At 47.5% G+C, this 16794-nt stretch overlaps 1 protein-coding gene across 4 annotated transcripts in view; it reads right to left on the reverse strand.

Moving 5' to 3' along the window:
* Positions 1–16794, reverse strand: part of VMP1 (vacuole membrane protein 1) — a 1390334-nt gene that overhangs the window by 241186 nt on the left and 1132354 nt on the right. For all 4 annotated transcript variants that reach the window (XM_069615110.1, XM_069615112.1, XM_069615111.1 and 1 more), the window contains one exon: positions 365–481. In XM_069615110.1, the coding sequence (XP_069471211.1) occupies positions 365–481 (117 nt within the window). The remainder of the gene's footprint in view (positions 1–364; positions 482–16794) is intronic.

The following is a 16794-nucleotide window of genomic DNA, read 5'->3' on the forward strand; positions in this document are numbered from 1 at the left end:
AGATCAATGTGAATCGGTACCTTGAATCAAGCTAAGAACAATTTTACAGTAAACCTTCTCAAAAAATTGTCACAGAAAATGTGAGTACACCGATAACGCTTTCAATTGACAGGAAACCCTCAATCGGTAGGAAACCACATGCTGGCTAACCAATGATTTCCTGAGTGATGTGGACGTTAAAATGGTTGCAGAAAGTCAGGGAGAGTATGGCTACCCTCATTTCAAGCATAGCAAGTAGGTTTGAGGGACTTCCTGCACCCACACCTGCTTTTGTATTAGTAGATTCCACAGAATTGATAAATGGATTTACATATTAACAGGTGGTCCCCAACAAAAGCAGATCAAACCCTGAATGCAGCATTACCTGGATATGCATCTTTATGATCGCTTTCCCAATCAGTGTTGCACCGAAAAAGGTCCAAAACGGAACCAGGAAGTGGCCGCATGTTATTCCCGCCAAATCAAAGAGTGGATTTGGAATCTGGAGAGAAAGGAAACGGAGCAAATCTTTCAGTTAGTGGGGAAAAAGGGGTACGAGTCAGGCTCATTAGCAACATTGTTTCAAACAATACATTCAGCATGCCCTTAACTCTAAAACAAGAGATTCACTCGGGAGGGCGTGGCAGTTGCAGTTAGGTTTTGCTGTAATCCGTGCCAAGAAAAGGGCCCACATCCAGGCACGGGTATCGGGTCATTCAACAACACGGCTGAACTCTTTAAAATCTGCAGGAAACTAGCCAACCCTTCTGCAGTTTCCTCCTCCTCTCTTCCATCCCAGGCCCTCTTCAACGCACTGGCCACACACTTGACCACTATAATTCTGGACATACTGACCACCCTCGCTACCCTCCCACCCCAAACCCTACCTCACTCCCTTGCCTCCTACGGCTTCTCACTCTTCCATCTCCCATTACACTGGAAGAAGTCACCAGAGTTGTCCGCTCCATGAAGGCCTCTTCCAAACAAGTCTCCCCTTGCTCCTCCAGAACCACCAAGGTCAACATTGGCTCCCTTGCCACTGCACTCGCTGATTTCTGCAACCACTATTTTGCCACTGGATCTTTCCCATCCTCCCTCAAGCACTTGTGTGCCCCCTCCAGAAAAGACCTTCAGCGAACCCTACTTGTCCAGCCAACTACTGCCCTATTTCCATCACCCCTTTTCCTTGGGAAATTGCTGGAGAAGCTGGCCTTTCCCCAACTCATTTCACACACTGAACTTGTTAGTTTGGTGATCTCCACAACCATCAATCTGGATTCTGAGCATCCAGAGGCACAGAAACTGCTCTTCTGAACACCTGTGAAGAACTGCTTGCATCTCTGGACTTTAACTCTCCAGCTGTCCTCATCCTACTCGATCACTTCTCTGTCTTCGATACAATTAACCATTCTATCCTCCTAAAATGGCTCCATGATACCCTTGGTATCTCGGAGCAGGCACTAGACTGGCTTACCTCCTTCCTAACTGACAGTTCATCCTAAGTCCTTCGGGGTACCTTCTCCTCACCTATTTCCTTATACACCTGTGGTGTCCCCCAGGGCTCAAACCTCTCCACCTGGCTCTTCAATACTTACCTTGCTCAACTAGCACTTCTCATTTCCTCCTTCTTGGCCAACTTCCAGTGCTAGGCAAATGACACACAACCCTGTTTCAAACTTCCTGCTGACCATCTTGAATCTTCCATCATTCCTGGCTGCCTATCTGCATCCAGTCCTGGTGTACTTTCAATGATCTCTGCCTCAATGTCAACAAGACTGAGATCTTTCCCATTGGGACTCCTGCTCCCTCTTTTTCCTCTCACTATGGCCATCCTCTATGAGCTCTCCCAGCTCCTTCATCCGAAGCCAGAAACCTTGGAGTCATCTTCGACTCCTCTCTCGCCTTCTTCCCTCCCTCCCTCACACTCAGGACATTGCCAATAAGTCCTGCTTTCAACTCTTCCTTCTCAAAAGTATTCTCCCTTTTCTCACTTTCCCCCAGATGCTCAATGTTCCAAGAGGCCTGGTTCAGTGAAAGGCTTGACTACTGCAATGACTACTACAATGACTAATTCCGCTTTACGCCCTGTCCAGCTAATCCAGAATAGGGCAGTGAGACTTATCCTTGGGCTTAAGCCCAGGCGCTGCATCTCTCCTGCCCTAAATAGTCTTCATTGCCTCCCGGTAGCGGCACAGATTAAATTCAAATCCGTCTGCATCATCCCCAAGGCTGACGGGGGCTTGGGACCACGCGATCTGCAACTTTCTCTTACTAAATACTCTCCCTCGAGACATCTGCGGTCCTCTGGCACCAACTCTGTGTGTAAAGCGTTTTGCTAAACAGAGGGCCGGAGGCCGATCACTTTCTTCAACTGGCTCCCTCTTATGGAACAGCCTCCACCTTCCATTTCGCCTTGAGCAGGACTTCCTCAAATCCTGGAAGCTCCTCAAGATTTTCCTCTTCACCTCCACCTTCCCTTCTTTGCTAATCTCACAGTCGCTGTTATTGGTGACAAGGGCCCTTATGTATCCTTCGAGGACCTGGCGTCTGATATCCAATCACCCCAGCCTCTGTCTTCCTCGCAGCACTTTACACAACCCACCGGCCTCAAACCTGTAGGCCTGCACTTTCTAACTATACGGCCCCAGGCCACATAGCACTTAACATAGTATGCACTTCATCTGCTGCTCACCCATGAACACGGACATTCCAGCACTTACCCCCACTTTTCCCTTTTCTTGCTGCACTTGCACGTTCTGAATACTCAGAAGGCATAGTAGGTTCATCTTTATCTTCCACTGTATTAATTGCTTTCAATCCCATGTGCCCACACTGTTGCCCTGTGGGCGCTTTGAAACAGAATTGACTTACTGTATAAGCGCCTAACAAATGCAGAGGTTCTCGTTCGCTGTCATCAGTTTGATATACAACCAACATCAATGGGTCCTATAGCCTTATGCAGATAAGACATGATGGAGGTGTTGCTTTCGGCCAGAAGGCCCTCAACAAAGTCCCTGTACCGTTGCCGTTGGAGGAAGTTCTGCGACTGGTGCAGGGTTAAGAATGTGGATCCTTTTGCATGTGAAATTCCCATGGTTCTGTCTTTTTTGCTTTCTTTGGCCCACAGGGGCCTTCAAGTGGGTACCATTATAGGTTACCTGACGGCGCTGCCCATATATAAGCGCTCGTCTGAAGAGTGTTCCTATTTTATTGCACAGGGGCGGCTCGTCTATAATGGGGGAAGGGGCGTCAACCCACCAGGTCTTGGCCCTGTAGGGTGTCCTGACCCACGTTTAAGCTACCCTGCTACAACATTTGGTGCTGTGGGCTTAGAAAATTCAAGATGGCGGAAAACCCACATGTGCGCCGAAATCCAGGAAAGCTGCGCAGTTTGTGCGCCCACCAAAATGGTTGCCTCACTTGCCACCCACCAGTGCGAGAATGAAAGGCCGGGTTGCCATGAGGGAAATGGGTTGCCAAAGGAAAAACAGTAGCGCCGGTTAGCTTCAAAGCGCTTTAAAACCACCATTGGACTACCCGCACAGTAGTCTGAAACCATTGGGAATGGCAATGCTGATTGCCAAATGCAACCTAGAATTGTGGGGAATTCATTTCTTAAATCCCAAAAATGGGTGCAGTACCAGTACTCACCACTATCCAAAAGCCGGCGTTTTAAAACCACTCTGTGTGTTTTTCTGAAGGCAAGCAAAATGCCTATTTCTAACAGTGCAACATGTGCAAAATATTTACCGAACACCAGCAGACATTTGGCAGAATGGAGTTTTGTGTGCCTACAAAATCTGGGAAATGAAGAGCCCAAAAACAATGCTTATAACAAAAATGCTATGGAGTCAGCAGCTTAAGCCTAACTACAACTGGATTTAAAACCACCAAAATCGAAAATGTTAAATTAAATGAGTGACCTATGTTTGGTGTCACATGCCTTTGTAACTGTTGAAATGTCATAGTTTTGCGCTTAGAATCAGCATTCTAGCTGCATGTGTAAAATTACAAGTTATTTTAAAAGCAACAAAAAGTTAGCTGAAGGTCTGGCTTAAGGAACTTGATTTTGCCTAGCAACTACCCATCAGCAGTGAAACTTGAGTCACCACTGTGTTCCCAGGCCAACCTTCCTTTTGCTGCCCAGGCTAAGGATATGCCATCTATCTGATAATTGAATTTCCTGTGCTCTGCCAGAGAGTGAACAAAGCCCTCTCCACTCAGGCAAAGGTTTTTTATTACAGACGTCGTAAAAAGTGGCTTCCTCCTGGAGAAGCTGGGAGGAGCACTGCCTGTGAGAAGCAAGCTGGCTTGGCAGAAACTGGAAAGACTGGTTTCTGTACCATGTGACCTGAAAAGACACACCCCTGCAGCAAGGATATGGTTTTATAAAAAGGGGGATAATTCATAGAGCGGACATGTGAAAATTTTATAAATGATACCATAATTCTTGTGATTTTTCTGCCCACAGTTTAAGACGTGGTAGGAACCGGTGGTATGTTCAGGGGGGTTTTAGCGGAAAAGTGGATATTACTCTAAATGTGTGCATGTTAAAAATCTGAAACTTCATCAGTTAATGTCCCTACCCCCTGCACACATGTATGTAAAGTTGGGTCCATGTCGGAAATTGGAAAAGCAGTTAAAAAGTCAATTATGTACACTCTTTGAATGCAAGCTCCGAGAATGAGCAGATTTGGACATAGACATGGCTAAATTCAGCCACACCATGTATATGTAATTTTAAACAAATGTGTACCTGTGCAAATATGTTTTTAGGTCAGATATAGATTGTGTGTAAAGTTGACAGGGGTGGGTTCTCTGTATCATAAACAGACCTCATCCTGATGACACTTCATTTCATTCCCCCAATCAAGTAAGAAATGGAAGTTTGACCAATTAGAAGCTGAGAGAGAGGTAGGGTCAGTGATGCTAGAACACACCCACATTCTAAACACATAAAAGCAGACAGACAGGACAGATAGAAAGATTCATTTTTCATCTGCCGCTGAAAGCTCTGCCGGAAAAATCCATACTTACCTCCATCAAACTCCAGAAAGCCAAACTAGAGACTTCAATCTATCCAGAGCAGAGAGACCCAAAGAACCGGTGCCTAGCAGAGACCAGACCCCTGTGAGCAGTTCCAGAGGCCAGGCGCTGTGAGCAGAACCCGGAAAGACCTGACCAGACTGAAGTCCGTGACCAAGTCGCTTTCCTGTTCAAAATCTCTTGTGAGTACTTAGCAAAACTCAGAACACATCTCTTAGTTTAAATTCATCTAATTCAATCTATTTAACCTAAGTAGAACTGCCTCCTAGCTGTCACCTGTCATTCTAGCTGCAAAAATTTGTCATTTGTCATTTTGAAAAAGTGTGCGTTTAAAATTTACAAAACCAAAAACGACCTTTACTAAATTACTCATATCTCCGCAACCGTTTGGGCTAGAGACTTGCAATAACTTTCATTTGGAAGCTGAGATCCCAGGCTTTTCTAGGACCCCAAAACGGTAGAGATAGTCCTTGCGGTTCCTTTGTAATAGCGCTCGGCGCATCCGCGAATTTTACCGCGATTTGCAATTTCTTCACATGTAAAAACTGCTGCTGTTTGCTTTCCATTGGCCAGAAATTCGTTTAACCTGCTAACTATCCCTGCATCATTGCTAGTGTGAGCCTGGACTAATATTAACTAGATACCACTCACCCTGAACCTCTATAAGGGAATTAAAAGCAAATTTAGCATATTTCTCATTCATTGCCAGCACATATCCAAGCATTGCCTGTGTTTTCAAAACTCCTATCTGTTTTCTGTAAGCTTGCTGGGATTGAACTGAATTACAGTTGATTGCATTTCTGAGGACTGTGTGTTTTCCTTCCATTTCCTTGCATTGCATAAAGAGGGGGGGAGGGAATAGCCCGAGAAAAGTGATTACATTGTCTGGTTGAATCATATTGCGTATTTTCTGTACTGCATTCATTGAATATTGCATCCACCTGAGCTACATAAAGCCTCCTCTACCACATTATACTTTTGTTCCTATTTACCAGTGTGCTACCTTATCCATTTCAGGTCAACTCATTAGTCATTATAAAGAAGTGTGCTAGTGCCAGATTCTCCGTTGTTAATATTTACCATATCAGATTAAGTGTGATATTCAATTATTAATTTATTATAAAGTGTGATATATATATTTTAATTTATCAAATAAACCTTTTAAACTTGCAAAACAGAACTACTTCTTGGCTCAGTGGGGTCAGGGGGATTCCAAGAGAGGGGTGTTATACAAGGGTAGTCATCCAGGACGCATGAACTGGACCTAAAGATATATCAATAAGGGTTTTCATTCAGTATTCTAGACTAGGCGTTAACTTGGCTGTAGTGCTGAATTGAATCCTCTTACAAAGTGGGGGCTCGAGCCGAGACGTTGGGTTAGATTTACCAGTTGTGCAGCTTAATACAGTGTGCTAACTGACGGGATACATACACCCGGTCGGATCACCACGCTGCATTACGCTGTGAAGCATTCCTCAAAAGGGACACTCCAAGAAAAGTTCTGTTCTGCAAAAATAAAATACTAACTTCTGTAAGTCAGGACAGAGACCAATCTCTAGAATGACGACCTTAGTAGACATGAAAATAGCCAGAGAGCACCTCTTGCATAAGCTATTTGTGAGAGGTGAATGGACCGAACAGGGCCAGGATGTGTGGTTGCAGGCCATCACACAACAGGTCACTGAAACAGGGTCAGATATATATAGAGATCAGGGTCCCTTACATGTGGCCCTGAGTGAACTATATATGGCTCCTAAAGCCAAAGAGGAACACAATAAGATCGCCAGGATAGCAGCATACCTGTACCTATATATGGGAGACATGCAGGATAGATGTGCTGAAAGCCAAAATCTGGCAAATAGGCAACAGATGGCATTACAGAAGGCCCAATCTGATCTGGACTCTTCTGAGCAGAGGCTGCAGAGGAGCCAGGAGTCAGAAAATGACAGCAGACTGTACATCACTAAAATGAAGGAGGATATGGATGTGCTGCAAAAGGAAAAGTCAGAACAGGATACCAGATTTCTGGCCTTGCAGAAGGAACACCAAGAAGGTTTGGACTCCCTACTGCAAAGCCAGAAAAAGCTGGAGCAACAGTTAGACTTTAACAGGGCATGCACGGAGCAGGTAGCCACCCTGCAAAGTCATCTAGATAGAGTGAAGGTAGAGAGCAACAAGCTGATCTTGAAAGACCTGGATACCCAGGCAGAGTTTGATGAGGAGCGCCAAAAAGCTGGTGCCCTTCAACGGCAAAGGGACGACCTGGCGGCACAAATGCAGGCTCTTAGTCAGGAAAGAGACGCCTTAGGCCAGGAAGTCTGCCATTTAAAAAGGAAAATGGAAGAAAATCACCTGGCCCACCAGGGGCTGGGTGACCTCCAAAAAGAAAACCAGAACTTGGTAGAGCACACCAGAAGGGTGGAGGATGCTCTAGCAAGAAAGGAGCAGGCCAATAGGGACACAGCTCAGGAGGTAACCCTCCTGCAGCAAAGACTGGCCCAGTTCTCCAGGACCAACCAGGAAGCACAGAGGGAAAATGAGGCCCTCTGTCAACACAATGATAGGCTCCAGCAACAGGTAGCGATGCAGGAGAAACTGATAGAGTCGAGTAAGGCCTTAACAGAGGAACTGAAAGCACAAATGCAGGCTCTTGCATTGCAACAGGGAGCAGGGGCGGATAGAGATGAGGTCCGCTGGGAAAGAGAGACTCCTGACCATAACCGCAGGAGCCCTAACACCAGGGGCCTTCATCTTCCCCAGTCCCTGGACTCTACCACCCCCGTGTCCCCTGGCGCACATGAGCACAGGGCCACAGGGATGGCAGATTACTATCCAGCTAAGAGTATGGGGCTCATAGGCCAGTACCATCCAGGAATGGAGGGGTGGGCATCCGGGTATGGGCACCCAAGTACAATACAGTTCAGTGGGGAACCCCAGGAGAGTAGGCCCATTAAGGGCATCCTGAAAACCTCTGCCCAGTTAGGTCAGTGGAGGGGGTACCCATCAAATCCTGACAGCAAGGAGGAATCTGAAGACTCCTCTGAACTGCGCAGGACACAGGAGACCAGGTCCCCACATTCTGCCAGCCATTCCCAGGCTCGCAGAATCCGGGAAAACCTGGAAGAACAGACGGGAACCTCTGGGAGCAGTGCCTCTGAGTCCGACGAAGAATGGACAAGGGTTACCCGAACCAAAAAGGCCAATAAGGCAAAAAGGGCCTTGCTCAAGGACCCCTTAAAGCAGATTAAGGCGATCAGGAGCGTCATCACGCCTTACCATAAGAACGCTAAGTATTCTGTTTGGGAGCACTTAGAGTTGTTTGAACAAATGATGGAGACTTTCCATTTGAAGGACAGCCAAAGCTGTATTCAATATGTAAAGTGGACATTCTCCCCGGAATACTCCAGTTTCTTTGCGGGGCTGGAGGATCAAAATCATTTAAGATGGTCCACATATAAGGCGGCCATCCTGAAACATTTTTCTGTTCACAGAAATCCTCAAGAGGCTCGCAAGGCAGCCTACAATTTGCAATGTGGGGAGGATCAGGCCCCACAAGAATTTGTGCAGGAGTTAAAGCGTGCTTTCGCACAGACCACAAGAAGGGTGCGCACAGACAGTCGAGAATTCGTTAATACATTTTTTCATGCCTTGCCCAAATATATCATGACCCAGCTCGTGAGGGATTTTCACGAGAAAAGATCTTTAGACTGGGTCATTGAACAGGCTACCCGGATCTATGAGGTGCAGAAGCCCATAGAAAATAAAAGCAATGCCCAGAAAAACCCCAAAGCCAACAGCACCCCTGCTGCTGCCAAGGTGGCAGAGGTAAAGGTCACCCCCGTTTTGGATTTGGAGATGGGGGGGCCTAAAAACCTACCTGCACCTAATAATGCTAGGCCCAGAAGGTCCTCGGGCCAGTCGCAGACAGGGAGCCAGGGAGGCAGCCCCACAAATGGGGTCCCTCGCTCTCCTGACTATGTAAGTCCTCGCTACAAAGGTAATCGACCCATCCTGGGTTATGTGTGGACTCCTCCAGCCCAAGGGGGGGGATCCAGACAAGCACCTAACCCAGGGAACTTCCCTCCAAACTTCCCACAGGAGGGCAGAAATTTACCAAACCCTGGGCAGAACTTTTTCCCCAGATATCCACCCGACTTCCAACCCCAAAATCATCCATCCTTCTTTCCTCAATTCCCTGAGCCCAGACCACTGAATCCGGGAGAGGGGAGGCCAAGGGTGGAGGGGTACCAAAATCTTCCCAACCAGGGGTACTACCAGAGGAGGGACAGCTACCCTTCCCGGGATCAGCCCAGGGGAGAAAACAGGGCCCCGTATCAGCCTGAGCGGGTTTCCCAGTTAGAGCGCCAGGTTCAAAACATGGCGCGGGATATGGGTCATATACTGAGGGCACAGCAGAACCCTCAGATCAGCATGCCGGCGCAGAACGCACCCAACTCTGGACCTGGTGCTCCAGAACAATGACGGGGGCAGCACCCCGATAAATCACCGGTTCCCAGGGAGGAGGCACAAAGGGAAGGGGGGTGTAAAGCCTTGGAGGTAGCTTCCTTCCTCACTTGTAAACAGCCCCTGGAAACCCAGGAACCGGAAACAAAATCTCTTGCCCCTGAAAGTCTGCCTCCTAAGGAGCAGAGGGGGGGTAGGAGAAACAAAAGACCCAAACAGACTCAGTTTGGGGAGGAGGTACAGATCTTCCAATTTGAGGGAGAGGGATCCTCAGAGGATCCTGGGAAAAGGATCTTCTCCTTCAGAGAGGGGGGAACTCCTCCCAAAGAAAAATGGGTCCCTAGGGATGCAAATCCAGACTGGGGAGATGTGGAGACTGAGCTACCGCCGCCCACCATCTCATCCCAGAACCAACAGCAAGAAAATCCCCTGGTTCAAACCCATCCTGGTGACTGCCTCCAAAAAGGGGGGGGCGGCCCAGAAACGGAGCCAGGGGAACCCACAATGGCTCTGATCTCCAGTTGCAAATTTTTTCTTTCAGATTCCCAAGACTCTCCACAGAATTCTGCCCAAATCTCCTCGCTAGCGATGTCCAAAACCAGAAAATTAGCCCACCAGTTGTCCAAAAATGTACATTATCTGTGCCCCCTTGAGGAGAAGGAGGGAAGATATTATGCCCCGGTACAAGTACAGGGGCAGGGTACAATCTCGGCACTGGTGGACACTGGATCTCAAGCTACCCTTTTGTCCAGAAGGGCCTTTGACGAACTGAATGCAGGAAGGGGAGAGGATTACCAAATTCCTCTCACCTCTCTTCCGGGACAACTACAGAACTGTGACGGGAAGGAAATTCCCGTTGAGGGGACGGCAGACTTGGACATTAAGATCGGGCGACATAAGTTGAAACACCCGGTCATAGTTGTGACCCCAGAGGGCACCCCTTGTTTACTAGGGAATGACCTCCTGAGAAGGTTGTCACCCCTAATAGATTGCGTAAACAAGGTCCTCTGGACTCAGACTAGCCGACCCATAAAATTAAAACAGAGTGTCAACCATGTTAGTTTAAACGGCACATGCCACATGGTTGAACAAAAATCTGACCAAGTAGAATTTCACTTCCAGAACAACCAAATTCCAGACGTGACGGTAATAGCAGTAGGACAACAGACTGGTGATGGGGGGTCCTCTCTATTTCTGAAAATCAACCTTCCTTCCAGTCTAAAGTGGTACTCCACGCTGGAAGGAAACACTCTGAAATTCTATACCAATCCACAATCTGAAACTCCCACTCCTATAGTCCAGAAAGATGTGAAATCAGCTCAGAGCCTGGCTGATATTCAGCAAATTGGAGAGCAGTTGTTCATCCCTGTTCAGTTAAATGAGGGGAAGGACTCTGTTCTCGCTCGAGTGTGTGTGAACAACGGTAAGAGCTTCATCAGCGAAGCCATGTTTCGCCAACTCCCAAAAGATCCAGCCATTCCCACCTTCAAACTGATAGACAAATGGGAAATGGACCTGGAAGCACCTAATTCCAAACATCTCCTGCCAAGCAGGTGTATGCTCAAAATCTCCATTGGCAACAAGAGCATAGTCCACAATTGTTGGGTCGTGCGAGACGTCACTGCCGCCTTTTACTTAGGCAGTGACATTCTCAATCGCTTTGCCATTAGTTTGGACCTAATAAACTTCAAAGCTTGGTCCCGATTAGCGGATAATCCCATGGGCTTTGATGATCCAGAAAAAGCATTTAGGTCAGCTCAATTGCTACCTTATGCAGTTGAAATTCAGATCAAAGAGGAAGTCACCATCCCAGAAAGGACCCGACAATTCTCCCTGGAAGTGAAAGTTAAAAGGGGACAAGAGTTGAAAAACCCTGATGCTTACATACATCTAAATGCTTCTCTCCAACAGCAAGGGTTGGGGGTAAACCCAACTCCATTAGTCAACATAGAACATGACACCATTCCAATAGAGGTGGATAACAGCGACTTAAAGAGTATTACTCTAGCCGCAGGCACCATTATTGGAATGGCGGTTGATGACCGACATTTCTCCATTGATCTTGTAAATGAACTGTTAGGACCAATCCCCAAGGACTGTGTTGACAGTGACAGTGAGGACAATACAACACCAGACAGGATTTTCACCCGGCATGGGGGGAACTTCCTGGTGTACACTTCCTGCCCCTATGGTAAGGAAGATGTGACTTGTGACTTCAGGAGGGATGAGGTGATTTTCCAGGTACATGAGGGCTGCCTTTCCCACCTGAAGCCTCCGGTCCAAATCAGCACTCTGACCAGGGACTTCTCCACCCAGTTGGAGGAGGCCGCTGAGATAGCCAAACCAGAAGTCTTTCCAGGCTTCAGGCAGATGGTGGAAGAGAGGGTCAACCTAGCTGATGCCTGTGTGACTCTGGAACAAAAGCAAAAGTTGAAACAAGTTTTCTTGGATTTCCAAGATCTCTTTGCGGTAGACTCATATGACTGTGGTCGCACTGACATCCACACAACAACAATCCCCACGGACCCTGGCATGACTCCTGTGTTTGTGAAGCAATATCGCTTGCCTCTCGCATCAATGGAGTCCCTTACTGAAATAATTAAGAACCTTGAGTCCCGGGGAATAATCCGTCCAGTCCACAGCACCTTCAATAATCCGGTGCTGGGAATTTTGAAGCCAAACGGCCAGTGGAGACTCTGCGCTGACCTCAGGGAGCTCAACAAACGGGTCCACACTTCCCGATGGCCTCTTCCCTACATTGACCAAGGGCTGGCCCAGATTCAGGGGTCACAGGTATTCACTGCAATAGACCTGACCAATGGATACTGGACCGTGCCTGTCAGTAGGGAGGACCAATACAAGCTGGCTTTTACCTTTGGGGGCCAGCAGTACACATGGACCCGGACTCCCTTCGGATACCTTAACTCCGGTAATGAGTTCAATATTTTCCTACATAAGGCCATGCCCGACCTGGGTACGAGGGGTAACCTGGCTTATGTAGATGATGTCCTCATCAAAAGCTCAACTGTTGAGGAACACATAGCGGAGATCCGTTATGTTCTGACACAGTTGAGGGCCGCCGGAGCAAAACTTTCCTTTCAGAAAGCACAGTGGTGTAGAACCCGTGTTAATTTCTTGGGGCATGAGATTACTCCTCAGGGTCTCTGTCCCCAGGAAAAGAAAGTGGAAGCACTTCAGAAACTGAAAGACCCCACAACTCTGCGGGAACTAAGGAGCCTCCTTGGACTGACTAATTACAGCAGAAAGTTCATTGAGGGCTACGCAGAGATCACCAGACCCCTGATTCATCTCCTGAAGGGGGGGGTCAAGTGGGAATGGGGTCCAGAACAATCCGAGGCAGTAAGACAACTCAAAAGAAGCCTCTCACAAGCGCCTTGCCTAGCTTACCCGGTCAGAAACAAGGAGTTCTTCCTGGAGACAGGGTTCTCTAATACGTGCTTGACGGCAGTATTATATCAAAAGCATGACAAGGTCAATAAAGTAATCTCCTATGCGAGCAAAACTTTATCCTCTGTGGAGGAAAAATTCAACGATTGTGAGAAGGCACTCCTGGCAACGGTGTGGGCATTGAAGAATTACCGCCCGTTTATCCAGGGGGAACACATCATAGTGGAGACTCCACACCAGCCTCTGCAATATCTCCAAAGTGACAGAATCCGGGCCGGAAATGTGAGTAATTCCCGAATTACTTCCTGGATTCTGTCAATGCAAGGCTTTCCTGTGGAGGTCAGATATGGCCAAAACAAGAAGAGTCCACTCGCGCAAGGTCTGGCTGACTTGCATGATTGTGCCAGAGAAAACTGTCTCGAGGACGAAAGTCTAAAAATAAAGGACAACATGGAGGCATACCTTAATTCCCCCCACAAAGTCTTTGAAGAAGACAAGTGTGAGGGAATGCCCACTGTGTATGTGGATGGATGCTCTTACCATGTTGACAACAACGGGGAGAAAGAACTGGTGGCCGGCGTAGGGAATGCATGGGTGAATGAGTCCCCAGAACCCTCCGCTGGATACAAAATTGGTCCCCGAAGTAGTCAGGTGGCAGAATTGATGGCTGTGCATCAGGCCATCCTCACTGCTGTCCAGCATCAACTCCGCGAACTGGTCATAATCACAGATTCGGATTATGTACGGAACGGGTTCGTGGAGCACCTGGTTAATTGGAAGACCAGAGGCATGGTATGTGCTAACAACAAACCCTTGAAACATGGGAAGTTGATCCAAAACATTGATGATCTGGTCACCTCGAATGGGATGACCATCTATTGGAAGAAGATCAAGGGTCATTCCAAAGTAGAGGGACCAGACAAAACTGGAAATGACTTAGCTGATCAGCTGGCCAAAACCGGGGCCATCCAAGGGGATCTAATTGAGATTGAGTCCCTGTTGGGGGAAATCCAGGTCACTGCCATCACTAGGTCCCAGACAAATGCTCACAACGACCTCTCAATTGCACAATGGAGTAAGGAGACCCCTGATGCTGATTTGATTACTGCTCAGAAGGGGGATCCAATAATTGGTAAATTTTACCAGCACCTTGAGGACCCTGAGAACTTTCCCCTGACGGATACCGATTACATTGGGAAAGAGGACCTAAGAGTGTTGATGAAATGTCCCAAAATGTTCCGGATCCAAGACGGTTTGTTGGTAAGGAAATCCAAAGCTGGCCACGATCAGTGGGTGGTTCCTACCTCATTCCGAAGCCTGATGTTAAGTCACGCCCATGATGCGGCCACCGCCGGTCATAGGGGGTTTCACACAACACTGGAAATCTTAAGAGAGGTTGCATACTGGCCACACATGGGGCAGGACCTCGACCAATACTTGAAGGGGTGTCTTGTGTGTGCACAATTTCAGCCATCATCCCTCACGCACCGGGCGCCTTTACAAAAGAGGGGAATGACACTGCCATGGTCAGATTTACAAATCGACTTTGTAGGCCCTGTGATTCGCTCGGCTAGGGGGAATAAGTACATGTTGACCGTGACATGCTTGTTTACCAAGTGGGTGGAATGTCTCCCAGCCCCAAATTGCAAGGCAGAAACTGCAGCGGCCTTGATGATTAACCACATCTTTTCCCGTTTTGGTCTACCTCAAAGGATTGAGTCAGACAGAGGTAGCCACTTCACCAGTGAAGTAATGACAAAGATGTGGGAGATACTGGGGGTCAAGAGAAAGCTGCATATTGCTTATAGACCAGCTTCTTCTGGGGCAGTAGAGAGATATAACCGGACAATTGTGAGCATATTAAAGAAGTTTGTGGCAGATTCTGGGCCAAGTTGGGATATCCGATTACCTCTGGTCCTAATGGCTATCAGATCTACCCCTTCATCTGCAACCAAAATGTCACCATTTGAGTTGATGACTGGGCGCAAGATGGTGCTTCCTCAGCATTTGCTCTATAGGACCCAAGAGCAGACACTGATAAATGCCTCCACTACCCATGAGTATGTAGAGAATTTAAGGAAACACCTCCAACATGCTTTTGCTTATGCTCAGCGGAATCTAGAAAGATCGGCTGATAGCATGAAGACCCATTATGACCTGAAAACTTCCAGGAAGGAATATCAGGTGGGAGACCGGGTCTATCTATACAACTTCCAAAGGAACCAGGCCAAGCAGCGCAAATTTTTGCCTACATGGAAGGGACCCTTTGAGATCGTCGATAAGATCTCCCCTGTGGCCTACAAGATCCGCATCCCCAAAGGCGGTTCGGCAGAGGGGGAAGACAAGTGGGTCCACATAAACCAGTTGAAATGTTGCCATCCCAGGCACACTCTGCAACAACTGGAGGAATCCTCTGGAATCCTAGCGGGCACTGTCTCAGACTAATTCAGTTCCAACCATAAAACATACCACATCTAGTCTCTAAAATATTGTGATTTGCATGAAACTGTCTCTTAGTTATACTGTTTTTTTTTCTCAAAATAAGAATGTAATGTTTCGTTATGATAAAATGCATATGCTGCCCCACTATCTCAACGGTGGTGGAAAAACGTCTATGAATAGGTATTGCCGCTCTTCCTTTGTCGTCCTAGGAGAAAGAAAACCTTGAGACGGGCCAAGGAGGACGATCCGGAGACCGGGAGCTGAGACGCAACGGGCTCGGGGTACCGCCCAATACCCCCATCAGGACCGGCGAGGAGAACCGATCGATCAGTACCGGATGGAGAAGAAGATGCTGAACTGTGTCATCTACAGAAGAGGAAGAAGATTATGCGGACAGACCGGTGCGTGGGTCAAAACCCTTGGGCACGCGACTCCCCATCGACCCAAACTCAAAGTGCAGTCACGTGGGGGGGCTTGTAGGGTGTCCTGACCCACGTTTAAGCTACCCTGCTACAACATTTGGTGCTGTGGGCTTAGAAAATTCAAGATGGCGGAAAACCCACATGTGCGCCGAAATCCAGGAAAGCTGCGCAGTTTGTGCGCCCACCAAAATGGTTGCCTCACTTGCCACCCACCAGTGCGAGAATGAAAGGCCGGGTTGCCATGAGGGAAATGGGTTGCCAAAGGAAAAACAGTAGCGCCGGTTAGCTTCAAAGCGCTTTAAAACCACCATTGGACTACCCGCACAGTAGTCTGAAACCATTGGGAATGGCAATGCTGATTGCCAAATGCAACCTAGAATTGTGGGGAATTCATTTCTTAAATCCCAAAAATGGGTGCAGTACCAGTACTCACCACTATCCAAAAGCCGGCGTTTTAAAACCACTCTGTGTGTTTTTCTGAAGGCAAGCAAAATGCCTATTTCTAACAGTGCAACATGTGCAAAATATTTACCGAACACCAGCAGACATTTGGCAGAATGGAGTTTTGTGTGCCTACAAAATCTGGGAAATGAAGAGCCCAAAAACAATGCTTATAACAAAAATGCTATGGAGTCAGCAGCTTAAGCCTAACTACAACTGGATTTAAAACCACCAAAATCGAAAATGTTAAATTAAATGAGTGACCTATGTTTGGTGTCACATGCCTTTGTAACTGTTGAAATGTCATAGTTTTGCGCTTAGAATCAGCATTCTAGCTGCATGTGTAAAATTACAAGTTATTTTAAAAGCAACAAAAAGTTAGCTGAAGGTCTGGCTTAAGGAACTTGATTTTGCCTAGCAACTACCCATCAGCAGTGAAACTTGAGTCACCACTGTGTTCCCAGGCCAACCTTCCTTTTGCTGCCCAGGCTAAGGATATGCCATCTATCTGATAATTGAATTTCCTGTGCTCTGCCAGAGAGTGAACAAAGCCCTCTCCACTCAGGCAAAGGTTTTTTATTACAGACGTCGT

The sequence above is a fragment of the Ambystoma mexicanum genome, chromosome 9 (assembly GCF_040938575.1).
Source record: "Ambystoma mexicanum isolate Mex_15411 chromosome 9, UKY_AmexF1_1, whole genome shotgun sequence".
Classification (NCBI taxonomy): Eukaryota; Metazoa; Chordata; class Amphibia; order Caudata; family Ambystomatidae; genus Ambystoma; species Ambystoma mexicanum.